Here is a 27,722-nt window from a genome sequence, read left to right as displayed (position 1 = left end):
TTGTCAGGTGGAAGGATTTGCCAGGTGAAGATGGTGCTTGGGAGAGCAAGCTTATTCTTCAGTATCCTACGTTACAAATTAGAGAACCTAACCTAAGGCTGAACAAAGGTAGATAAGATGCCCTATTGGATTCCATGGAACCTTCTTTCACATTTGGAGCTTCCATGGTACCTGCAACTACTCTCTACATGAAGGAAAAATGCTACATACACATGCAACGGTCGTATGGTGGACTAAAACCACCAATAGAATGAGAATCCCCATTTTTAGTTGTGGAATAATTTAAAAAACCTTCCTCCAGCCAAAGAGAAGATCAAAAGGAAGAGAAAACCGAAATATCACATGGTTTGGAAACTTAAAAGTCACTCTTTTGGGTGTTTTTGATTAAAATGTGATTTTTTTGTCTTTCATACAACAAGTGTTATGTTTTGGCAGCATGTACGAACCTATTTTACCATAGGATGATTATACACCCTTAATTAGCCACCAAAATAACCCGAAAATCATTTAAGTGGGCTAAAAACACGTCACATGAACTTTGGCAACAAACTGTGTGACTTCCACTGCAACTTGTGATCTTCAGCAACAACCTTCCGAGATCCATAACTTCCTCATATGGGCTCAAATGTGAAGCTGTTGTTTGTTTTGAAACTGCATAGAGTTTCAAGAGGAACATGAATATGCACAAAATTTCAACTTTTAACTCCCTTTGATCATTGTTTTTGACCCTGCAATAGAGCTGCACTTATGATATGACCTCAACGGTCCAGATAGTAAAATAATCCTGGATATTTGGATTGCACCCCCCACCAGGAGCCTTTTGATCCTCAAAATCTTAGCAAATTGAGAACAAATTGAAGTAATCTCAACTCAAGAATCCTCTTCAATGTGGCCAGGCAACTCCCAAGTCCATTCATTTCCCAAAATGGTGAATCAAAGACTTTGAATTGCCCCTTAAATGATCCAAGCAACATGAGCAAAAACTGAAAAAGAAAGCCATCTTTACAAGTCTTTGGAAGCTTTATTTGAACCTCATGTCCCTTATCTCCATGCAAGTGTAACTTTTGGCTTCAAGAGCAAACTAGGAATTAAACAAATCAGCTTTATGCCTTGTTTTTGCTGGCCCTTTGGAGTATGCAACCCTTGCACATTTCACATTCCAGCTTCTTTGCTTTTCAACAAATTGTAATGTCCCCATTTTTCTTGTGATCACTTAGTTGCATAGTTTTGCCTATTAGCCATCTCTGCAAGCAATTACCTAGGGGATGATTGGCTTTACCAAGAGGAGTCTATACTTAGTCACTTTTTGACCTTGGTGAGCTTAAGTTACATAGACTTTATAATAATTCATTATAAAGTTACTTTTTCTATAATTAGAAAAATCATAAAGTAACTTTATTAAAAAGGAGATTAATAAAAGTTAATGATGAATTATAAATGGACCCTTGGCACATTTCCCTATAAGTTATAACTTAATAATGTGGCCACTTTTAATGGGGAATTAGACCCTCAATGGGTCAAACCACTTAGGGGAAGTTATTTTTTAATAAAAAGAAACATTTTAACATGTTTTTTGATGCCAAAAGTACAACCCTAACCCCAAATTCGAATTAGGGTTTGAGGAATGTTTAAAAGACATTGGGGGGGAAGTTATTTTTTAATAAAAAGAAACATTTTAACATGTGTTTTGATGCCAAAAGTACACCCTAACCCCAAATTCGAATTAGGGTTTGAGGAATGTTTGAGGAATGTTTAAAAGACATTGGGGGCAACATATTATATATTATTCATTGGATATTTGACAATTTCTTCTCTGGAGAGTTCTACAGCAGCAAGCTTGATTGGAGTTTTAGGTTGAGAACGAAAACTCTCACCCTTATTTAGTGTGTAGACGAAAAGCCATTCACCTTTGCATTGAAGAAATCCTCTTTCAGGTCATTTGGGGCCAATATCTGGAGGAAAATTCATACTTTCAGCAATAATAGATCATCTACAGCACATTTGAGCAGATTGGAACAGTCTAGGGAACATTTTCCAGTAGTTATTGTGCTTTTAATGCTGGCCATACCATTCCCAGGCTGGTCGTACCCTCTTTGCTTCTCCTGTGAAGCTAATAAAGACAGATCAGTGGTTCTTTTAGGGAAATTTTAACACATTTGGGCTACATTAGCATTTTAGTGGGGAAAAAGGGTCAATTCTGGAGGTTTTTGCTGGCAAGAATTTGGAATAAGCACCTGATTTGCTATTTCTTCCTTAAATTGTTTTTGATAATTATATATAAGGAGAATAAAACACATTGGAACAATTTGCAGCACCTAGAGGCTCTTGTATTGCTTTGTGCACCACCTCCAACATCAAAATAAGCTCATCCAGGCAGGGCGTTGGTAGGCCAGTTTTGGCTCTAGTTGTCTTAAATATTCATTCTCTTGAATTTATAATTTGCTGCAATAAAACCCGAGTTCTAAAATTTTATTGCAGTCAATTGTTTCTTTTGGCAAATTTTCATTGGCATAAGCAAGCAAAACCCCAAAAACTAAAAAAAAAAAAATTCACCTCAAACCAATAAAACAATTCGCTGGTCAAAGATTTGAAATCAAACAAAAAAACTTCAGGCTCAATCAGATTCTCAGTTGGCATCTTGAACCGTGGTATCTTGCAGTCAGTTTTGGAGTTGATACTTTTATGCAAAAGGGTTTGCCGATTTTCCTCAAAATCATGGTTTCAGGTTTCAGTTTGGTTACCCAACGTCAGGTTGGATGGATTCTGGTAAGCTTGGTCATTAACACTTTTCAAATCCAGGGAGGGTCTCCACCGCAGTAGAGTGTTCTTTTCATTTGTGATCAAAAGACCTGCAATGTCTTCTGTAGGGTAGTTAGTAGATAGAATGACCATTAAGGGAGGGTATTAGAATATTTAATTATATTTTAGTTCCTTGTTTAATGGTCATTTAGCTTTTTAGTTAATTAGCTTTTAAGCTTTATTTAGCATTTAGCTTCTTCTTTTTAGTTAATTAGCTTTTAAGCTTTATTTAGCGTTTAGCTTTTTAGTAGTTCACTTTAAACGACTTGTTCTTAATTTAGAACGTCATCTTGTAATCTCTATATATACGTTTGTATATTGTTGAATATATTATCCGATTATTGAATCATTCATTCAATTTATTTTTCACCGAATACAAGTAAAGAGGGAAAATGGGGAAGATCAATGCAATTCAAAAATTGCTTATCAAGGGGGAAAATCTCTCTCACAAAACCGATTTTAGGGCAAAAACAACATATTTACAAATTTACAACTAGAAAGGAAAATAAGAAAACAAGAAAACAATAAAATCAAACATGAAAAGGAAAGAAATCATACCTTGCTCCAATCTGAAAATGCTCCTTCAACAAGATGATTAATCTTTGAGTGAAGAAAACAATCCCTTAAATAAGCAATGAATGAACTCCCAAAACCCTTGCCACGTTTTTACCAAAACGCCTAGGGCAGAAAAACTTGGTAACAAAAGCAAGCAAAATGGCACAAGAAGTGGCCAAATCTTCGTCTAACTCCAATGCCTAGGCAAGAGAGGCAAAAACGATTTAGGAGATTGAAGATTTGTGGAGTAAAAACCCCCCAAAATGTGGATTCAAGGAACCACGTGGAAGGAGATTTCAGCAGAAAATCAGCAAATAAGAACCCCAAATGGCGTGAAAGATGTTTGCATTTGCATGAGAATAGGAAGGAATCCTAAATGCCTTGCATCTCCAACAAATCTCCACAAAAATTGCTTTGAAATCTTCAACAAATCCGTTTTTCTTGGCTCGTCGGGTTTTTTAGAAAGATGAACAAGTTCGATTTTGCATGTATGGGTGAAAATCGTGTTTTGTGGGCAATATAACAAGTTTAAAATTGCACTTTTTCATCAACAGGGCAAAATTGGGTTTTAAAAATGCAATTACAAGTTTAAAATCTTCCAAATTGCACTTTATAGAGAAAATCAGGGTTTTTGGGCAAAATAGCAAGTTTTAAATGTCACTTATTTCATTTCTAGGCAAAATCGGGTTTTGGAGAGAGATGTGCAAGTTACAAATTACTTGTAAAGGGAAAATAAAATCCCTACAACAAGTTTTAATAACTCGCACAAATGTAATAGGGGCTTAAAATCCCTATTACAAGCAAAAGACATTAAAGTAGGAGTTTTAGAAAAGAATTATAAGTTTACTTGTAACTTATCCAAAAAAATACCTATTTTAACTTAAAAAGCCAAAACACATCAAGGGGGAAATAAAAAGCAAATTACAAGTTATTATTTTTAATAAAGTGCACTTGTAATTAGTCAAAAATTTCCCTACAAAGACCAAAACAATGGAAATCATTAAAACTTGCAATTCAAGAGAAATTTCCAACTTGTAGTCGGGGAGAAAAAACCCGAAATTGAAGGAAAGACATAGCAAACGAATCCAGAATGTGACGAAATTTGAAACATGATTCGAGGATGGACTGAGGATTAAGCCAGTCCCAGGATTAGTTGAAATTCTGCCTTGGGAAGCGTGTCATAGAGTAAATTTTTTATTTTTTCACAAAAAATTTATGTAATGGTCCTTCATTTTTGAAAACAAAGATGAGGACAACATTACCCTAGCCTTTCTTTGGTAATCCAAGTATATATTTCCATATTGACATCTACATCTATAATGTCCCTTGTAGGAACACTTGTAGGATATGAACTAGATTTGCAATATATTTGATAAGTAAACAATCTTTAGAAAAATGATAAGAAAAACTATTATAATAATCCTTATGTTATAATAGAAAGTCTGATAGAAGTCTGATCTATTGACAAGAAGGAATCAGATTTGTCTTTTTGAAGATCATTTATCATATTAGAAACTTATTTAATATTATTATTTTTATGCATATTCCTTTTTAAGTTGCTTGAATATGCCACTGATTATGTATAAAGGAATTTAATCTCTGATATTTGTAATGAATTGATTGCTGCTCCTGAATGCTGTTCTTATAACCATGCATCAATTTGAATATCTCTGCCTATATTTGATAAGTATTATAGGCCTTAGTCTGGTCGCTTTCCCAGTTTCATCTCCTTATAGAAATGCGGTCTAATAATGAAGCCTTCCCTGATTTAAATCTTTAAGTTATGTGCTTCCATGTTTACTAATTGCTGCCCTTATAGAGCCATCCAAATCTGGAAAATAATTAGTAAAAGTCTGAAAATCTCCAAACACTTAAATCCACATTTTTTACTCTCTTTTATATCTTCTTGCTTCTATGAAGAGATGTATTTCTTTGAAGAATGACGCCCTTCCAAATGGACATGACTTCTTTCCTTAATTGCATCCTTTGTTGTTTGTTTATAATTAATATAAACAATTCATATTCTAGACAAATCACCATCTTAATACAATATGCATCTTTACAATATGTTAATAACTGTACCTCCTTATAATCTCTGCCTTTGCAAGATATTTTACACCTTAAATAGCTGTTACTTTAATATTATAATGGAACACACCTTTGTCAGGATTCTAAAATACTCAATGCCGTTAACTTCTGTTCTAAATCCGTTGGCATTTATGGTGTTCAGTACAATGTCTTCTCCCTTTGTTACAGAACAATATCCTTCAAGTCAATGATCGATCCTCTTTGTTTGTAGTATTTCCCTTGATTTTGACTCTTTGTCATATCTCATTGAGTTTGAGTATACGACAATCTACAAAAGTTCTGAGGAAATTTATAAGACAAATGGAATTTCCTTAATCGCCAATGCTATTAATCCATTCTAGTGTCATATAGGAAATCATCCATCTATATTAACAAATCTGACTTTATGTAATCGCTGCATATGAATTGTCACCCTTCTTCTAATAGCATCCTTTTGAGAATGGAGCACTAGCATTTAATAAAGAATTACTTAACTGAAATATAATATGCTTGTTTCCTTGATTGAACTTGTTTCCTGCTTCTTGTACAGCGATAACCTTAATCTAAACTATTTAGCGAGTGCAATGTCCATGATTTTCCATGCCTTGGGACGATGGTATCGTCCTTGGTTGACTTGCTCTACAAGTTAGTGGCCTTTGGCCTTTTAGCTTCTTTGTTAAATGATAGGGTTATTACAAGGTCTTCTTGTTATGTTCACATATTGTTTCTTGTCTTTTTCATATAGTTATCTCATCATCTTGATCATGCTTGTGGCCTTACTCTCGTGATATGTGATATTCTTGACCATCTTAGGCATCTATTAGTTTGATGGTCTTCACCACAATTGCTTCATATTGAGAATTTCTGATAGTGCCCCATAGCTAAAGCAACCACCGTATTGTCAAAGGTCCAACCATCAAATCTTCTTTTTTGATCGCCTCCTCTTTTGTCGCTATCTCTTATCATTGTCACTTGATAGAGATGTCTAGCAAGTGCCCCCTTGCTTCACCTAATTGCAAGCAATTCTTTGACACGGCTATCATCATTGCAAATAGCACACCAATCAACTTTCCTTTTCATTCTTTTCAACATTGGACACTTTGCCTTTGCATGGTTTTCATCTTTACATATCACACAAACTAATCTTGCCTTTTTGTGATGAGTATATTTTTTCTTTGTGTGGCCTTCTATCTTGCAATTTGTACCACTTTGCTCTTGTTGATTCGGAATGTGAATTATTGTCTACTTGATCCTCTAGGTCATCCTTGCAATTTGTGCTTCTACACCTAGACTAGAAGCTTCCCACATTCCATTGTTGCTTCAACTCTTAGTGCCCCTTCTAGTTTAATTCACCATGTTACAGAATTTTGGTGGCTTATTAGTTGCCTGATCAGAAGGATTGATCCACCAATAAACCAAACCTTATGCAACTCTATGTTCATTTTGAATGGTTACGTAGCCAAGATGTCATAAAACCTTGAGTCATACTATCGTACCATTACCATTGCTTCTTGCTTAATATCCTTCTTCAACACATTAATATATATTGCTATTTTATCTTTGGATATTGAAACTCATCTAAGAATGCAGTTCGCAAGTGCACAGATTCAATATGGTTGCCTTGTAAGTCAAACTTGTGATACCATTAGAGAGCATGATCTGACAATGTTGTGGTGAATTTTGTCGCTCTTCTTATAGGGTCCAGTACTCCCGTTGCTTTCAAAACACTTTAACATTTCGTCATGTGTTCTTCTGCATCTTCATAACCATTGTACTGTGGCAGAGTCATGGGTGTCTCTGCATCTCCATACCCATTGTACTATGGCAGAGAAAATACCGCACCCCTATTACTGAGACATTGAATTAGCGACGGCAGTGGTCGTGGCCTATTTTGGCTCTCATTCTATCTTTCCATTCTTGCTGGAATACCAACAAATGCATCATCTCTTTGATTTTGTCAAGTTACCTCTGCTTCCTATCATAGACCATGTCTTCAAATCACTAGTCATCACCAAACACAAAACCTCCTCTCTGAAACAAATACTTGTGAGGTAATGCTGCTTGTATGGGATCGATCTTTAGTCTCTGTTCCTCCATATGGTTTCCATCAAGCTCATTATTGCCAACTAGATGTGCATCGTTGCCAATTTTGAGTTTCCTTTCCTCAGCCACACCCTGCACATTTTCTTTGTCCATAATTCTGATAAGATTCTTCTTGGCACACCTTGCCTTCTTGGATGCCTGTCATCACCTTCTATTTCTTGCCCAATTGGGGTGCCTCCCATCATTGCCAATGAGTTTACTTAGGTAAAAATTCTCAATCTTTCTGCTCCCTCTGTCCGCTTACCCTTATTTAGTATTCCTTCTTCTAATCTTGGTCTGGTGACAGACTCATCATGATCTTTGACATCCGTAACCCTTACTTTCATGTCACCTCACTATGCAAGACACTTAGCCATCCTTCACAATTTGCTCTGTCCCTTGATCTACCATTTAATCTTCAATCAATAATGGAATCTGCACAACAAACTGTCCCTTCAAACTGCTTAAAATCCTCACTTTTTCTCTCCTGTGGACTGGAGTACATTGACACAACAAACTGTAATATACTAATATGTAACTTTTGAATGCTCCTTGCTAGAATGAATCCACAACACTCATTCATACCTCCTCCATGAAAGCTAGTTTGGCATTGTTCTATTCATTTTATCCCACAGATTGCTGAAACCTGTGACTTCATATTCTTATGGAGGCATCCGACCACTCTTATAGTTGCATAGGGGACCCTGTTGAAGAAATATTCAATGCAGATTTCAATATATGTTTTTATTCAGTCAGGTCCTTGCATATTCATTGACTATACCTTGGCAAACTTGATCATGATCCACTCAAAGTGCTCCTAATGGCGTAACCAAATTGTTGTCTCTCTGCTAACCATTCTTTCCTATTGCTAAGAACCTGGTCTCAGTCTGACTAAGTGGATATTAGTCATCACAAGGACATATACGCAACACAATTGTATAATATTTAACCAAACACTTGTGCACATATCACTATTTGTTATCAGTAATATTTAATGCCTTAGTTCAATTCCCATCGCATAGCCTTCTGGTGTAATGCTCATTAGTGATTTAACCCCACCCTTAGCCTAATAATAACTAGCCTATGATCTTCATTGTGTTGAATGCCCTACACAAGTCTCCTGTAAGATTACGTTCACTTCCATATCTGAAAAAGCCTCTGAAAAATCTCTTTGAACTTTGAAGATCTCTACAAAGGTCACTGACAAATGACTCATACAGGGGTATTTATAATTACCCTACAGCAAGGGTATTTATAGGTACCATTTCTTGTGTGGACACCTGTCTTCTGTTTCCTGCTACATTGCATTAGGTTCACGATCTTTGGCACATGGGTGCTAAGTGACATCCAACTTTCATCTACTGTTCTTCGCTATTTATGATCAACCTTAGCGTAGGAACTTTTCCCTATTTGTATTGTTTTTCTTCCATAGGTCATCATTGGTTGATGATGTTCTTCTCTTTTATCAACATTGAAGATGATATAACTTTGGTGCCATCACTATTAATCAAAATAAATTCTTTTTGAAAGGATTCAAATCAGAACTTAAAATATTTGTTGCATCATATGTGACTTTGTAAAAGAATGAGACCTGGGTTACTTCAATCATTTCACATTTCTGAACAAGAAGTTGGTTAAAAAAAAATATAAAAAAAAACAAAAACTTTCACCAAAGGGTCAAAAGTATTTTGTAACCTGCAAAACTTGCATTTGGTATGTGAAAGCTATACAATATACCCAGAAAGCAATGCAAGAATCTGGTTCTATAAATAAATATAATCTAGACTGTAGAGAATTAAGGATAAAGAAAATCATTATTGTACGTTGTGCTGATATAATGAACATAATTAAGTGCTTGGCTACCATTTGAATTTTTGAATTTTTTCAATTTTTTAGTAATGGTGCTTGGCTTTTCGATTTTTCCCTCCCTATTATTTAGTTTGTTAGTTGATTAAGTACTTTTCTTTAGTTGGATCTCTTGGCACAAGTCACAGTTGTTGGTATAGCTTTGTCCTTGATTTGATTTCGAGTCATTCTCAATTCTTTCAACAAATGTTGTGCTTACACTGTTTTAGCTTCTGTATATCAGGGCATCCTTAAGAGTAATGCAGTGTTTCTGCATTGATTTGATGCATGTTTCTTTAATGTTCTTAACAGGCAGACAGTATCATGAGGATGGATTGTATGTCCACAATGCTGGGAAATGGAAGGTACCTGAAATTTATCATTGATCATTTGTATATGCATATTTTATCTTCATGAAGCCTTAATGTTGAAGTGAAATAACTATAAACATTAAATGGAAGCAGTTTTTCACAAGTTATCAAAAATTGGAGTTTATATGAGATTACATTATTAGTTCTTATGCACTTTCCTAGCTCCTCATACTTATTAGTCCTTACATGGCTCCTGCTGCCACTTTCAGATACCGATCCTGGGGCTGATGTAAGTTTTGTTCATAGATTTCTGGACATTTGCATATTCTGCTCTTTTCTACTACAATTCCAGCTTCTAAACTCTCTTTTGCTTGTGAAATATGGTTCCTGACAGTGAAGTTCTTATGGTCACTTCACCTTTATCTTTTGGCTACATTATTGAACTCACACCTTCGTTATAATTTCCTGTATCCCTTTGATTTGGATTATTGTTTCACATCATAATTTGCATGGAAAAATTAATTGGAGGCATGACTCCATTTCTGTCTAATTAGATACAGGAATATTTTTTTGCAGATCCATTTCTGCTAAAGCTGGCTCACATTTAATGCATCAACATCAGAAACAGGAATGGAAAAGTATATATAGAAATTCCTTTAATAAATCGCTTGCAAGGGAATCGAGTTACAGCTGGCCACTTCTTGTATTTGCTAAAAGATCTCTGGAGGAGCGAACTCCTAGATTTTTGGGTATAGATAGTCCTATAGTGGCAGGTAGTTCACTGCATATAGTTTTTGCTACAACAGTTGGTTCAGAAGAGAAAGCTTCTGAGTTAACAGAAGACTACTCTGGCGACCCTGTTAGAACTTCATCTGGTGGATTTTTTGGATTACCCGTTGATAGAACTGAGGTAAATATTTTCTTCACAATTTTTGCATCTCTGCTTCATCCAAACTTTGGAAATGATCACTGTTATTAATGAGCATTTGGTTTAAGGGAGTACAGTTACACTTATAGATGTGCATTATTGCAGTCCTTGATTATGGTTCAACAGCAGGCCTCAACATTATTTGTTACCCCTCTGTAAAGCACATATGAAATTTTAAGAAAGTAGATGGATATATACATGCTAATATTATCACTTTCCTTAATAATGTTCAGCTGCAAATGTATGACAAGTTATCCTTGATGTTTTCTGCTCTTTTGTTGCACAAATATCTTTCATAGCACTCTCTTCTTCTTGATTCCTTTATCTCTCTGCACTTATTGTAGCAAGCAGATTACACGTCAACAAGTAACTTAGTACAGAATCATCTGGTTTCAGGTTTTGAAAACCCAGATATTGCCATCTATTTGCTAATGTGTTCAAATGCACAGAGGAGCATTAGAAGGTGTTCAGCAAACTGAAATAACAGTTGATCAGTGCACTAGACTGAAATGAAAACCTCCATGTCCACAGTAATTCCTTGAAATTTGGAATTGACTATATGCTTTAGCGTAGGAGTTAAGTCATGGGTTGGATCATCTTATCTACTTGGCCTATTGACTGTTGTACAAGAACTAAGAGCAACTATGACAGAACCGAGCACAGGTCCTTGGGATGGTCTTTTCTGTTCAAAAGTTTCAACAGTTTTTTCTGTTTTTGCATAGACCACCATGCACTCTATTTAAATGGGTAATAAATAAGTGACCTGTGTAGGAGTCAATAGATGGCTGCTACATTCTGTTAGAGTTCATGCTTATGATTGTGTTGGTTAGGCAAGAGCTATGCAATAGCAAGCTAATAAGATTCAGTCATCTACAATAAGAAGTACACCAAATAGTCACAACAATTGAATACATACAATAAAGATTACACATTACAAAAGAAGTTTGTAGGTTAAGATGCACTAATATCCAATGTAAATAATAATAGATTAATTACCCTGAAGGTGCCAACACCATATGATACTCTTTGGGAAGAAACCACTCCATGCAGTGCCTCCAACTTCAGGATCCAACCGAACAAACTATTTGTCACATATGACATATCCTCACAATCATAGACTTAAAGCTTCTTGGAATCTATCCAAAATCATGAGTGTTTGCAAATTTCTGTGTGCTGAGTAACTTTTCCACTTGTGGGTGAGTTCTGTTGAGTCAGGGCCTACAATTTGTGGTGAGTAACCATGAGTACTTGCCAAGGTCATCCTGCACCCCTACATGTGGACCCACTGGAAAACTGCAGGATTTTTCTTTTTAAGCCCTTCCACTCTGCTTTCTCACTCACACAACAATCATTTTTTATTTGAGTTAATCTTGTGGCAATTTTAGGCAATTGTGTAAGTGAGATTTTAGAGATTTTTGAAGATCTTTAGGTATGTTTTCTTCCCTGTTTTTTTTTGAAGTTTTTACAAATTTGTTTTGCATTTATAAATTCTCTCAAGCATTTATAAATGTTGTCTTTCACATGTACATTTGTGTTTTACACATTCAAATTAATCTACGCTAGCTAGGGTTTTGCAGCAGTGGAATTTGTGTTTTGTTTTAATTTTTTTCAAAACCAGGTCCCGCATTTTTATTTATTTTTAATTGCTATGGTTTGCAGGAATCGAATTTGTTTTTTTTCCAATGTTTCTTCAAGTTTCTGGGATAGGGGGAAAGGGTTTCAGGGACAGAAATTTTTTCCCTAAATTTTGGAGATAGTTGGGGGCTGGCTAATAATATAATACTAAAAATATTTATATTTAAAATTTAAATAAAAATGTAGCCTAACGAAAAGAAAATGTCCAATAATCCATGATGGTTTCTCAAGCAGAAGAGAACTATTGGATATTGTAAGAGCATAGCATATTTCAACTGCTAAAAAGTTGATGGCTACCTAGAGTTCTGCTGATCTATGCAATGTTTAATGACACCTAGAGCAAGAAAAATGTGGATTAGATTATTTGGACCCTATTATAGTCTTACACATTGACAATTCCTTGTAGAACACATTTAGAATTCTTTTTTCACGCTGTTTGCTAGTTATTCTTTTGAATTAGATTGATTGGTAGAGCTTGATGTTGAAACACTGCTTTCTGTCATCACTTTTCAAATATCTTACACAGAGTTGGGATTTCTGCTAAAATTATCCAAGCTACTTCTCAGCCTGAAAAATCTCATTTTGGTGGTGATCCAAGTATCGGCAGAAAGGTCTTCGTATTTTGTATGATGTTTCAGATTTATAACTGTACACACTAAGATCGGTTTTAGACATACCATTAAAGTTTAGTTTGCTTCAGATTTATAACCAAATCTTGTTCCATGGTCCCTGATCCAAATCCTACTTACCTTGACTTTTCAATCTATTGTTAGCCCATTGCAAATTTTAGTAACCATGTACTCAACCATGCCACTTATTATAGCCCTTTGTAGCTCCAAGCTTTGTTAGATGCAAAAACATTTAAGAAGACATCTTAAATAAGAAAATGATAAGCAAAGGAACAAAAAACATTAGAAAATGAGGTTAGCAGTGTTTTTTGCATAATTAAAATTTGAGGCTGCATGGGGACATCCTATTGTCCCAAGGACATCATTGGGACACTGAGAATGTCAGGCTGTCCTCACAAAGTACTCCCAAAATGGGGATGTCCTAGGAGATGTCTACCACTTGAGGAAGATGTCTCATGGATGTACCCTGAAAATTAAAAACTGGGGTGGGGAAGGGACCTTTTGTCCCTGTCCTCTTGTCCCTAGGATGTTTCGTATCTCTGAAACCTTGTAAAAAACACAGGGATGTGTTTGTGGGGAACATTGTTTTAATATTTGTATCCAATGGCATTCGGAAGTGAAATTGGAAGCTGAATCATTGGTAATTGGGATGCCACTTGGAAGCATGGCATGCCAAGACTGTCCTTGCTATTGGTTATTTGCAATTATTATGGATTGAAGATGAGTGGAGGCTGTTGATGATATAGCATCAGTCAGTATTCTTCTAAACCGACTGTGCAAATCCAAATGTCTAATTGGCCTTCCGTCCTTAGACATTTCATGGGATCGTCTTAGATGCATATATATTGATTTGCCCCTATTTATCGATAATTGGTTATGTGCAATTCCCGCCACCCTTGTTAAAGTCGGGTTAATTATTAGCGTGTTAACACCTTAACATATACGTGTTGATTGGATTATGTCCGCTCCTTGTGAAGAGATGCGTTGTTCCATGTAAAGCCGACTTCATTGCATGAGACATGTTGGTTGGTTTAGCAAATGTGTGGGTATATAGTTTGATCATTCATATCCTCCAAGTAATCGTTTTTCAGCAGTCCGTATCATCCTCACAGCAAACAGTGCGTGTTCATCAAGCAGTGGTTCATCCATCTACAGCAGATCGTGTTCCTTCTATCGCAGATCAAAGTGCATACATTCTACAGCAGCTTACTCAGCAGTCCATTGATATTCATCTTCAGCAGTTGGTGAATCAACTAAGGAAGACTGAGTTTCATAGCAGATTGTATATTCTCTATTGTGGATTGTTGCCATTCATATATAGCTTCAAGAGTGAAGCTAATTCATTGTAAAGACATCTATTATATTGGTAAATACAATAAGGAACATTATTGCTGGGTTTTTCACCTTCAAGAGGAAGGTTTTCCCAGGGTAAACTCTGTGCATTTTGTGTGAATTTTCTATTTATATAATCTGATCATTAAATTTAACAGAGGCATCAATTGTCGCAAATACCACCTTGCATGTGATTCTGGCTGTGAGGTCAAGATGTGTTCGTACATTTATTTGGAGGTTGTATGGGAGATGAATGCAGCCCTTGGTTTGATAGAGTGAAAAAATGGAAAAGATGAGGACAAGTACAACCATTGCAGCAGTGTGAATCCCAACATAGTGTGGGTATCAAAGGAAGAAACAAAGATAGAGATTGTGTGCTCCTCTCATAGTCCACAAATTTGCATCATGTGTACTTCATTGAGTTCTAGCCTAATGCTGTCATAGGGATTTTTTTGTTCAATAGACATGCTAGTTCTGCAACTTTCAATTGAAGGTGCATGTTGGAACAAGGAAAAGCATGATGAAGCAAGCATGACTTATGTGAATTTTTGGTACTATAACCACATTCAGTTTGACACGGCGAGAAGCTCATTCTCCTAGTTTTATAAGAAGCCTAGCACATTGAACAATTTGTTGAAGGGGAGTACCATAATAAATTCATTAAAATTTTTATTATCATGGGTGGCAAACTATAGAATTGCTAGAGATGAAACATACTTGGATTCAAAAAACCAGTAGTGTGGTGTGGATTGTCCGTGGGTTTTGGTTGTGCTTAGTTTTAGTTTGCAGAGTGGGATAGTGTTCTTCTTTATCTCAAGAATCTCATGCTCTTATTTGTAAAGCTGTTTAGTAGTACTAACAACTACTTTTGGATTGTAAAAAGGAAAAAAAGAGACCCACTGAATAAGTGGAAGAGGCTGGCTTGCCGTCTACATCTGAAATTTGTAATACTATCCTCCCGTTGCATAAGCGGTAGAGTTGATTGTTAATTTCATTACTAGTCCTCTCGCTGCATAAGCGGTAGAGTGATTGTTGTTTCAGTTGTTTGGTTTGTTCCTGGCTGGTTTACCACCAAGAAATTTCAGAATTTCCATTACCCGCTGTATAAGCGGAAGGGGCTGGCTTGCCGCCCAAGTATTGTAATAATTTTCAATATTTTGCAACTAATGATCCCCTCAACACTGTATGCTCTCACCTTCCCAGATTGGGCACTTGGTGATCAGAAAGTGGAAGCGTTGCAGTTTTCTGAATTATTGCATTTTCATTGCTAACCCTAATGGGTCCTTGTTGTGTTGTAAACTGCTAAATTTCAAAAAAAAATTGTGGGGATATTGCAGTGGTATTAGAGCTGGTTGTCCTGCCAGCCTGTGTAGCCAGAGATTCCCATGAGTGACAGAGACATCAGATACTACAACAGAGAGTAGAAAAGACAACAGTATCGGATTCAGTTTGTTCTGACAGAAGAGACATTTTTAGAGGTTCTGAGGAATAGAGATTGAGCAGTTGATTCAGCTGATTCAGTTGGTACCATGGCAGAAAGAACATCAGATTCTAATGGGGCTGCAGATAGAGCTGAAAAGAAGTTTGATACCATGTTGGACATGATGTTCCAGTTGTTGGCAAAACTAAATCAGAATGCTGGTGGAATTCCTAATTAGAACACTAATGGAAATAATGCCAGCACCTCTAATAACTCTGGAGGAAATGGGAATGGAAGTAACCATAGTAGCAACGATGGTGGAACATTGGGTCTATTTCAAGGGGTTTGCAACATGTCTTCCCTCCTAGGGAAGCACCGCCACCTGAAGTTGAGGTTCCAATGGCTGATGAGATAAGAGCTAGCTACATGGAGTATGCCTCTCTTCCAACGGAGATTCAGAACATTCTTACCTTTGATCAATACATGAACCAGAAGAAGACAAGGGATGGGAGATATGATAACCCTTATTTCGCTCCAAGAGACTATCAACAAGCTCTTGGGAAGGTGTCTCTAGCTCATTTTGATGGGAGCAATAAGTGTTCGGCTAGAGCATGGGTTCAGAAGTTGGACAACTATTTGTCCTTGAGGCCAATGCCAGAAGAAGACACCATCAAGTTTGCTACCTTGAACTTGGATGGAGCTACTCACGAGTGGTGGTATCATGGGTCGGTTACCCTTGGCCATAGCTCGATTAATACTTATGTTGAATTAACCAACAAGCTGATTGAAAGATTTGATACCAAGGATCTGGAGGTGAAATTTAGGGAGTTGGCTCAACTCAAACAACAGGGCTCTTTAGACTCTTACATAACTGAGTTTCAAAGCCTTTCAGTTATGGTTAGTAGCATAGATGACACACTCGCAGAGTACTCGACGAGTTTCAAAAACTCGCCGAGTTTTTGAGCTCTGCAAGTTATAATGACTTTAACTCGCAGCAAAAACTCGCTAAGTAATCGCCGATTTTTTTGCAAAAACTCGGCGAGTTTCTTTAAAAAACTCAGCTATACTAAAAAAAGAAACCCAAACATGTCAAAAAATTATCATTTTTTGTTTTTTAAGGTCAGTTTCATTCTTTTCATCAGAATATACACATAAAATATAACATTTAAGTATAAGTGGCATTTCAATATGTCTTTTTCCTTTCTTATACTTTATAACACCCGGCTGCCCCTTGACCCCGCAAGGGGCGATGCCCCTTGACCCCAACTTGGGGGCGCTGCCCCCAAACCCCCGTCGAAAAATATAGGGGGAAACTGCGCTGATGGAAGTGGGGAAAATTTAACCTCCGAGTCTGATTAGGCTCCATATAACAACATAATTAGCATTGAAGAAATCTTGGTATTATACATTTTAGAGTTGAAAGTTTGAAACTCTCAGTATGAATGATGAAATTTCAAATATTGCGCGTTTGTAGATCTCCACCAAGATGTAGACCTATCTCTCTACCCCTCTTTTTCTCACCCTCAGAACTGGGAAGATCTCCACTGGGAAGAGGAAGAGAAATAGTAAATAGTTTTAGCTAGAGCTGGGAAGAGGAAGTTGTAATTGTAATTTGTAATGATGTATTTACTTTTGGTTTTACAAAAACTATTTACTATTTTGCTTCCAGCCATAAGCATTCCTCATGAGGATGCGATTTTGTAGACACTTTGCATTTAAATATATCTAGAATCAACTTGTTTCTTTTGTGTTATCATTTATTGACTCATTGGATGCATCTTCTCATTAAATTTTGCAAAAAAATGCATTTTTTATTAAAATTAAGCGTGTTTTTACGTTGCCGAGTTTTTTTCACAGGGGCTTGGCGAGTTGAGCCGAGTCGTGAGTAGTCCAACTATGGTTAGTAGTATTTCTAAGAAGAGGTTAGTGGTCCTATTCACTGAAGGACTTGAAGAACCCTTGAAAGGATGGGTTAAAGTCTTTGATCTGCCCACCTTGGCTGAAGCAATCGGGAAATCTTGGAGCATGGAGTTGGCTGCCCCTAAGTCTAAATTCTAGCCCAAGCCTTTCCCCTATCGAAAGGACAAGAAATTTTCCAATCAGTCCAAGAAGTTTCATCCTCAGATGGATGATGAGCTCCGCCAAGAGCTCCGAAGGAAGAATTTGTGTTACTCATGCAAAGAACCATGGGCCCTGGTTCATAGGTGTCATGGAAAGGGCAGTCCACATCAGTTGGAAGCCTATTCTGTTGACGGATCAGATTCTGAAATTTCAGAACAGCAGACTGACATGGAGGAGAGTGAGATGAAGAGGTTCCCGAAGGGCCTGAAAGTGATCAAGATAATGGGGGAATAGCTGCCCAACTCTCGAGCTTTCACAAGAATGAATCATTCAGAGTTTGAGGAGCATTGGGAGAGCATCGACTTGTTGCTCTAATTGACACCGGAGCGACTCACAACTTCATTGATTCTAGAATTGTTGCAAAGAGAGGCCTTATCACTGATGAAGTTGAAGACTTTAAGGTCATGGTGGCTGATGGGTCAACCATTTGTTGCAAACAGATGGTTTCCAATATGTCAATGAGGCTGGGTAACTATGAAGTCAAGGATGACTTCTATGTTGTCAACATTGGAGGAACTAATGACGTGGTCCTTGGCATACAGTGGCTGCGATCTCTTGGAGAGATCACACTTAACTTGCAAACCATGGAGTTAAAATTCATGTCTGAAGGAAAGAAGGTAGTATTGAGAGGGATGTCAAATGGAGGCCCTCGTATTGTGTCACTAAAAAGGATGGAAAAGCTGATTCGACATGGACAAGTTGAGTGGGCAACGGAGTACATGATTATGCCATCCGATCCTATTGAAGTTAAGAGGCAATATCCTTTAGATATTCAGGAATTAATCACAAAAAGAAGCAAAGTCTTTGAGGACTTACCACCTGTTGTGCTCGCACACACATCCCATTTTCCTCAAACAGGGACCCCCATTTTTTGGTCCAAATCTGCTCGATAGGAGAGGAGAAATCCCTGAATTTCGTCTGCATGGTCAAATCTCAAAATTGCGCTATTAAGCCTTCAAAGGCCACAAGGAGTCTAATTCGCCTAAATCTCCCAAGCTTGCCGTGCAGGCCGAAAACTCTTAAGTCGCGCAATTCGCCTTCAAGGGGCCGAAGCTTAGGAAAGAGAAATTCGCTCACTTCAAGTTAAAATCCCACTTAGAATCCAAATTCGGCCTAAAAGGTTAAAACGTGAGACAACACTGGTGAATCGGCCTCTAAGGCCAAAACGTTAAAGTCATGAAGTCTGCCTACATGGCCATAATGCAAGTAAAATCGCGAAATCGGCTAGTGAGCCCAAAGAAAAGAAAAGGTGAATCTCACAAATTGTTGAAGTCTACCTCCAAGCCGAAAATCTCTAAGGCCCTCGAAAATTGCGATTCACCTTCATATGCCGAAGTTGGAAAATCTCACATTTCGGTCTAGAGACCCGACATTTAGAAAGGGCATTCAAACATTGAGATCATGCAAACCTCTTTAGAGGCCCAAACTTCATCCACGAGGTTGAACACCAAAACTAAGTCACACATTTCTGGTCAATAGGCCGAAAAATGATAAAAACACATATTCATTTCAAAGCTAAATCGCTTGAAAATGAAAAATGGTGTTCAAAATCGCACAAAATAGGCTTTATAACCAAAAATAAGTGTAAAATCGCGAAATCGGCATTTGGGCCAAAAATTCCAAAACTCACAAAGGAAACCAGTCTCCCGAAATTGGCTAGTTGGGTTTAGATTGCGTCAGAATGGCTCATTGAGCCGAAAATTACAAAAGCTTCATAATCACGCATCATTCCAAATTGTGCAAATAAGTCCTAAGGTCGAAAAGGTTAAAAAACCTCCAAATCGCCCATAAAGGCTTCGTGGGCTGAAAATGGAAAGGAAGCCAAATTCGTGAAATTCACCTCTAATAAGCCGAAGATTGCAGAAAGGAGAAAATCACGATTTTAACCCTCTAGAGCCGAAAATAGGAAAGAAGAAATCGTGCAAAGCATGCCAAATAACCCGAAATTAAAGGAAGTCGGCATTTTAATTCATTTTGAGAAAAGTCGCCCAAAGCTAAGATCTCACGATCTAGTCAAAATACTCAAAAATGCCTCAAAGATTAATCTCGCAAAAGAGGTTTATAACCCGATAAGGCTAATGCAAAGTTTGAGTCAAATCGCGTAAAATGCCAAAGATAGCCAAAATCATCCAAGGACTTAAAATCTCGCAAATCTCTTCATTGGGCCGAAAATTACGCAAGTTCACCAAATCGCCCAAGGAGCCGAAAATGGTAGAAGAACCTCAAATCGGCCTCTAAGCCGAAAATATAAACCCCTCCAACATCGCGCCTCTCATTTCGGCTTGGTAGCCCGAAATCCAAAACAAAGGGCGTTTAAATACAAAATGAAAATTGCGAATAATCCCTCATTTGCTAGAAAATATCAATTAGTTGATATGCAAATGATCCAAATTGGCCGAATTTCTTCTTTGGAGGTTAGGCGTTTTAAGTCAGAACAAGGAATCGCGTATTTTCTTCCACTTGGTCGAATTTCATCATTTGAACTTAAATGTAATCGCTTGAAAGTACAGACATCCTAACTTCAAATTCAACTAAGAATCTAATGAAGGCATTTGAAATTCGCTCAGAGGAAGCACAACATATCTCAATTTGCCTTAAGGTCCTGAAATCCGAAAGAGAAGGCGAAAACATTTAAACTTAACATCTTGCAGTTTACCTCTCAGGACTGAATTTCGTCCAAGTTGGAGAGCGAATCAAGACGAAGGATCAAATTTCATGTTCGAAGAGGGACATTTAAAAGATACATCTGACAAAGAGCTTCTCAAACCCAAACTTCACCAAGATGAAGCTAGACGTTAAATAAAATCCAATATTTGTCAAATTAATTTAATTAATTTTTCAAATTGATTGATTATGATTGTTTGCATGACGTCATCGGAAAGAACCAAGAGAAAGCCTGAAACACAAATCGAAGAAGGATCGCGATCAAGGCCAAGCGCTGGAAGCTGGAAAAAAGGTGCAGGAGTGCGAGATTGGAACCAAGCATTGGGAAGCGTGCTGTTGGACGACAAGTTGAAGTCCACCACCGAGACCAAAGACCGAAGAACATTCAGAATGCAACAAGTATGCATTCTCAAAGGATACACAATTGGATTTAATTCCAGGAGCTCAGTTCCTAAAAAACTAAAATTGTTTAATGTAAAACTGCCCATGGGCCCCACTCAAGATATTTTGAAACAAAGGGGAAACGGGTCAGTTGTGGACAGTTATTTCCAACTACCGGATAGACCCAAATTGAATCCAAACAGTGATCGGTAGTTGAGATAGTGGTTGGGGATGACTAAGAATTTAAGTGGGTATGGGCAGCCTTATTTTGTGGGATAAATCAGGACCCTTGGATGCAGTCCATCTTGGCCATCAATTCAAATTGTAAATTCTATAAAAGGCTGAAGCCTTTCTTTTGTAAAGGGTTAGAGATTTTTGTTAGACTCTAGTTAGGCTGTTAGATTTCAGCTAGAATAGGTTAGATTTTAGTAGTAGCTTAGAGATGCTGCGGAATTTGTTGTAATGGCAGCTGAAGCAAATATATGAACATTGAAGAATGGTGTTTATTGTCTTTGTTTTCTTCTGTTTGCATGGTTTCTTTCAGCATTTTAGATCGTCTTTCTGTTTTGGGTGTGTAGGTATTTGATGGATTTAGGCTCATACCATTGAGGATATACTGATTGTAAGTTCTTGTGTATGGTTAGTCTGAGCCTTTAATTGTGTTTAGTTCAATTGCAGGTGTTTGTTTGAGCTGTGCCAGAATTGGGTGCTTAGCCATGCATTTGCAGTCTAAAAATCTTCCAAGTCCCTTCGAAGATTGCACCGTTCTTGCGAGGTTGAGCCATTCTGGCCAAGCAGGGATTGGTTATGTTGAATCCGTCTACCCGCATACCACCCAACCTTATTAATTTTAGGTTTCCTGAACCCTTCTCTTTTGCTTTTATTTCCTAGTCTGAGGATCGCAACAGACGAGCTTGTTGCAAAACGTAAGTCCCCTTGTGCTCCCAGCAAAACACATCGACCGTTGAGCTATCCCGCAGTCAAGAACTGACATTTGGAACCTTGAGGTTGTCCCCATTGATCAACTAAAAACAGCATTAGGGCTTCCTTATACAAGAGAGGATAGGATACTCGGCGAGATCATTCTATTCTGCGTGGGCCGGATAGAGTTGTAGTGATGCGACTTTAGCCACGTCAACACCACTTGGGAGACCTCTTGATAGGGGATTTGAACACATCATTGAGTTGGAGGAAGGAGCAAAACCGGTTATTACCACTCCATACCTATATCCTAAGAAGTAGAAAGATGAGATAGAGAAGGCTGTCAAGGAAATCTTGGACATGGGGTTCATCCATCCAAGTAAGAGCCCATTTGCTTCAGCGGTGCTTTTGGTTAGGAAGAAAGATGGGACCATGCGCATGTGTGTGGATTACTGAGCTCTAAATCAAAAAACTATCAAGAATTAGTACCCCATTCCCCGGATTGATGAGCTCATTGATGAGCTACATGGAATGGTTTTCTTCTCAAAAATTGATCTCAGATCGGGTTACTATCAGATTTGCATGAGGGAGTCAGATATTGAGAAGACTGCATACAGGTGCCACTTTGGGCATTTTGAATTTCTAGTCATGCCTGTTGTTTGTAATTAGGGCAGCGGATTCCAATTGCCTTGGGCAACATTGGAATCCACCTAAGGGGGCCAGCCCCTTCTCCAACGCATAAGGGCTGGGCCCTATATCTCCACGCCTCACCTCCATGCTACACTAAAGTCTACACGCCTCATGATAGGGCCTATCCTAAATTTCGCATTAAGCAAATTAATGAATTAAATAATTAAAAGGTTTTTAATTACTTTGCAAAGCCGACATGTTAAAGGGGTTCGCTCCACATATAAATGAGCATTCAACCCTCATCACAAATCATTTTATTCAACTCTCACTTCATGCGAAATATACAAGTCTGGATAATGCGAACTTCAGGAAGAAAGTCTACATTTGCACCTACAGAAATTATATCTGCCATATCAGCAATTTGAATCTGCCGGTTGAGGTGTGAATTCCATCATTAGAAGTCAGCGAACTTAGCGAAGATAGTGCGAATTCCTTGAGGGTCTGCAAATCTGGGTTAAAGGAGCAGCAAGCCAACAGCAACCAACACACATATGACAGCCAACCAATCTGCCATTCTTTCTGTGACAACAACATCTACTTTTACAAGTTCTTGAGATAAGTGTTGTAGTGATTGCATAACCATAATCCATGATCAGATCCGAGGATCTTTTCTGGCTAGGTTTTTCCTCCTAGAAGGTTTTCCCAGGGTAACCGTGTCTTGTCTTTATTTCATTCTCTTTCTTCACAATGTTTAAATCTAAAACTATAAATCTCTAATCTAATTAATCTAATTAGTAAACAAATTTTGATTTTCTGAGTTTAGTTAATCTGAAAGTGTTAAAATAACAATGCCCTTTCGCTTGACTAACGCTCCTGCAACATTCCAGTCTTGCATGAATAAGATCTTCCAGAAGCAGCTAAGGAAGTTTTTGCTGATATTTTTTGATGACATCCTCATCTTCAGCAAGACTTGGGAGGAGCACTTGCAACACTTAGATGAAGCGCTCAATATACTATACTGGAGTTAGGATCCCTGTTTGCTAAGGAGTCCAAATGTGAATTTGGAATGAGAGAACTACTTTACCTTGGTCACATCATTAGTGTAGAGGAAGTGAAGGTTGACCCGAAAAGATCAAGGCTATTGTTGATTGGCCTCCACTTGAGAACTTGACATATTTGAAGGGGTTCTTGGGTATATGCGGGTTCTATAGGAGGTTCGTGAAGGGTTACACACAACTTTCTGCCCCCCTCACTGATCTCACTAATAAGGGAGCTTTTAGCTGGTCAGAAAAGGCACAAGGAGTGTTTGACAAGTTTAAGGAGATTATGAGTTCGTGCCTTGTTTTGGCTATACCCAACTTCTCCAAGCCCTTTGAATTGCAATGTGATGCATCGGGAGAAGGAGTTGGTGATGTTTTGGTGCAAGGGAAGCATCCAGTAGCATTTGAGAGCAAGAATTTACGTGGAGCTGAGAATTCTTTTTCTAGTTGACAAGGAGATGCTTGCAATCATGCACGCATTGGCCAAGTTTAGGAAGTACTTGGTGGGGAGCAAATTTGTAGTCAAAATAGATCATAACAGTCTAAAACACTTTATGCATTAGAAAGATTTGAATGAGAGACAACAGAAGTGGGTAAGTAAGCTATAGGCTTACAACATTGACATCGAGTATGTTAAAGGCAAGAATAACATTGTGGCTGATGCTCTTTCCAGAAGACCTCTTTTGAGCTCATTGTGTGAGCTTACAACTGATAGGAGGGACTTGTTGCTTGTTGATTATGCTAAAAATCAGTTTGCAACCAGCATCATAGAGGGTACTTTTCATGATGAAAAGTATAAATTGGTGGATGGGCTGATTTTGTACAAAGGAAGGATTCTTTTAGTGCCCAAATCCAAGCAGAAATAAAAGGTTCTACAGACTTTTCATGACATTCCTCTTGCTGGTCATCAAGGTATTTTCAAGACATACAGGCAGATTTGAGAAAGATTTTCTTGGAAAGGGTTGAAGAATGATGTCTTGAGATACATCAAGGAGTGCCACACCTGTCAGATGAACAAGGATGAGCATACTGCACCCGCTGGTTTGTTGCAACCACTACCTATTCCCAATCAGAAATGGGAAGTATCTTGATGGACTTCATCATTGGGTTGCCTAGGGCTAATGGCAAGGATTGTATCTATGTGGTGGTGGACAGATTGATTAAATTTGCTCATTTCTTTGCCATTACCAGCTCATTTACAACAGCTCAGGTTGCTGATGTATTCTTTCATCAGGTGTTTAGACTGCATGGGCTGCCTAAAAACATTGTAAGTGACAGGGACAACAAGTTCCTGAGCACTTTTTGGCAGGAAGTCTTCAGGTTGTGCGGCACAATTCTTACTCCAAGCACGAGTTATCACCTGCAGATTGATGGGCAAACGAAAATTGTGAACAAATGGTTGGAAGGCTATCTCAGATACTATCTCGGAGCAACAGAAAGCATGGGTGAGATGGCTACATTTGGGGGTACAATTCCTCCTATCATATGTTCATCAGGATTTCCCTTTTCATGGCACTGTATGGTTATGAGGCTCCCAGCTTTGTTGATTTGATGTTTGGTGATAGCAAAGCTCCTCATGGTGCAGTAGTCTTAGGATATTTTGAAAGCCTTGAAGAACAACCTTCAGATTGCGCAGAACCAACAGAAGTTGTACGTTGATTATCAGTGTGTAGAGCGTTCATTTGAGGTTGTGTTGTCCTCATTTTTGTTTCCAAAAATGAAGGACCACTACATGAAATTTTTGTGAAAAAATGAAATTTTTTACTCTATGGCATGCTTCCCGAGGCAGAATTTTGACGAATCCTTGGACTAGCTTAATCCTCGGTCTATCCTTGAACTACGTTTCGAATTTCGTCAAATTCTGGGTTCGTTTGCTATGTCTTTCCTTCAATTTCAGGTTTTAAAACCCCGACTGCAGGTGGAGAATTTTCTTCAAATTGCAAGTTTTAATGATATTCATTGTTTTGGTTGTTGTAGGGGAATTTTTAGCTTATTACATGTGCATCTTTGTTAAAAGATGTTACTTGCAATTTGTTTTAAATTTTCCTTTCTTGTTTTTGTCTTTTTTATTGTTTTTTGGTCTTGTTTAGTTAAAATAGGGATTTTTTCGCCCAATTACAAGTAAACTTGCAGTTTGGTCAAAAAACCCCTACTTTAATGGTTTTTGCATGTAATATATGTGCAAGTATTTATAACTTGTTGTAGGGATTTTATTTCCCTCATACAAGTAATTAAAACTTGTATTCCTCTCCAAAAAACCCGATTTTGCCTTGCAAGTGCTTTTTTGACAATATTAAAACTTGTAGTTTGTCTAAAAAAACCCGATTTTGCTTGTAAGTGGAAAAAGTGAAATTAAAACTTGTCATTATCTCCCAAAAACCCGATTTGCATTCCCTTATGCAAATTCGAACTTGTCTTTTGCTCCAAAAAACCCAAAATGCAAGGAAAAACGATTTTTGACCATTTCAAGGCAAATTTTGTTGAGAGATTGTTGGAGGAAGGAGGCGTTTTGGTTTGCATCCTATTTTCATGCATTCTTGGACACCTTTCGTGACATTTGGAGGATGCATTGACTGGTTTTTTGCCCTAAATCAGCAACCACGTTTTTCTTTAATGCCACATTTTGAGGGATTAAATCTTCAACAAACTGCAAACTCCTAAATCGTTTTGCCCTCTCTCACCTAGGCGTGGAGTTTGGGAGGAGTTTCAAGCTATTTAATGATGCCCTCCAATACGCAATAGTTGCCACGTTTTTTCCTCCACGTGAATCATTATGGCTGCATATTGGAAGTGTTTAATACCATGAATCTCCAAGGACATGAATCGTTTTGGCTTGGAGTACCAAGGCGTTGAGGGTTAAGAAGTATTCAAGCATTTTCTATGACATTTTACTCTTGTTTGCTGCCACGTTTTTCCATATAAGACGTTTTTTGCAAAAACGTGTTAAAGGTTTGGCATTACGGTTTGGGTTTATTGATTGATTTTGCTTCTTCATTCCAAGGATTGTTGCATTTTTGGAGAAGCATTTGCATTTTCAAAAAAGGTATGGCTTCTTTCCTTTCTCTCCTTTATTTTGTTATTTTCTTGCTTTCTTTGTTGCATTTTTGTAAATATGTGTTGTTCTTCCCCCAAAAATTGGTTTTTGTGAGAGGATTTTTCCCCTTGGTATGCAATTTTCGAATTGCATTGTTCTTCCCAAAATTCCCTCTTTACTTGTATTCGGGATTTTTAATCGCGATTACAAGTTCGCTGGAAATTCTTGTTCTTCCCTACGGTTAAGGAATTTAACCATTTTTGGTTAAAATTCCAAGTTAAAAAGTGTGAAATACCCCTCCCTTGCAAATTCGGGTTTTAAAAACCGGATTACATGTTGAAGAGTTCTTCCCATTTTCATGAAAATGATTTTCCCGGATTTTCCCATTTCTATCCATTCATGTTCCCCATATCCGTACTTTCCATTTCCGTCATTTTCCGCAAGTCAAAATCTCATTTTTCGTCCATTTCTCCATTTTCGAATTTACAAGTGTACTTGTATTCGGGTTTTAAAACCCTGATTGCATGTATGTCCTTTCCAACTTGTATACTTGCAAAAATTCTCCCAAGATCCGAAATTGGTCTAAGTCAAGATTTTCCCATTTCTACATATTTCCCCTCATCCTCTCACAAAATCGTGAAATTCAAGGATCAAAGTTTTACCCATTTGAAGAAGGAAGAATGATATTTGCAGCTGACTATGATGTTGCCTTAACTCTTTTTAGTCTTCATCACAGCATTCCAGGTTCACAATCAATGTCAGATTTGCTGACATCTACAACTCCAAAGAAAATGAAATACAAATATGACAAATATCAGAATGAGGTTGCACTTTCCCAGGTTTCTTCTCCTTTGGATCGCATCAGAGACACGGAGATAGGGCACGTTGATATGGCAAAATTCGTCAACAGGGTAGAAGATCCACAGGATAATAACTTGCAGCGGCTATTGGACAGCCATATCCATCATGCATCTTCCTTCCTAGTGGCAGCCCTAGAACCTGAGTTTGTTCTTGCATGCGCCCATCATTTTGACAAGGAATCAAGAGTCATAAAAAATGATGATGGTGAAGCTATAATTCGTCTTGATGCGGATACAATTGAGAAGGTCTTCAGAGTACCTCTTGCACCTGTTTATATGGAAATCTCCAAGGAAAGTGCAGCAAAGTATTATGTGAAAAGGGAAAAAAATTGCAAGCGACACATCAATAGGTGGATCCAAGAACCACGACCTTCCTTCTCAAGGTGGGCAAAGTTGTACTGCTGCGATTTCAAATAGGAGATAGGAAACAACATCACTCTTCTTAGTAGGATGATGGGCCTTGAGCAT

At 37.7% G+C, this 27,722-nt stretch overlaps 1 protein-coding gene across 3 annotated transcripts in view; it reads left to right on the top strand.

The window, feature by feature from the left end:
* Positions 1-27,722, top strand: part of LOC131060460 (protein PTST, chloroplastic) — a 224,513-nt gene that overhangs the window by 6,904 nt on the left and 189,887 nt on the right. For 2 of the 3 annotated variants that reach the window (XR_009110367.2, XM_057993695.2), the window contains exons 2-3: positions 9,661-9,713; positions 10,236-10,569. Coding sequence is in view for 2 of the 3 variants with exons in the window: in XM_057993695.2 (XP_057849678.2) it covers positions 9,673-9,713; positions 10,236-10,569 (375 nt within the window). In the remaining variant the exon portion in view is untranslated. Of the gene's footprint in view, positions 1-9,660; positions 9,714-9,928; positions 9,949-10,235; positions 10,570-27,722 lie in introns of all 3 variants that reach the window. The other variant, XM_057993704.2, reaches the window with a different exon arrangement.

This window comes from Cryptomeria japonica, chromosome 5, assembly GCF_030272615.1.
Source record: "Cryptomeria japonica chromosome 5, Sugi_1.0, whole genome shotgun sequence".
Lineage (NCBI taxonomy): Eukaryota > Viridiplantae > Streptophyta > Pinopsida > Cupressales > Cupressaceae > Cryptomeria > Cryptomeria japonica.
The sequence above is the reverse complement of the archived record's forward strand: the minus strand, read 5'-3'. Positions and strand labels throughout refer to the sequence as shown.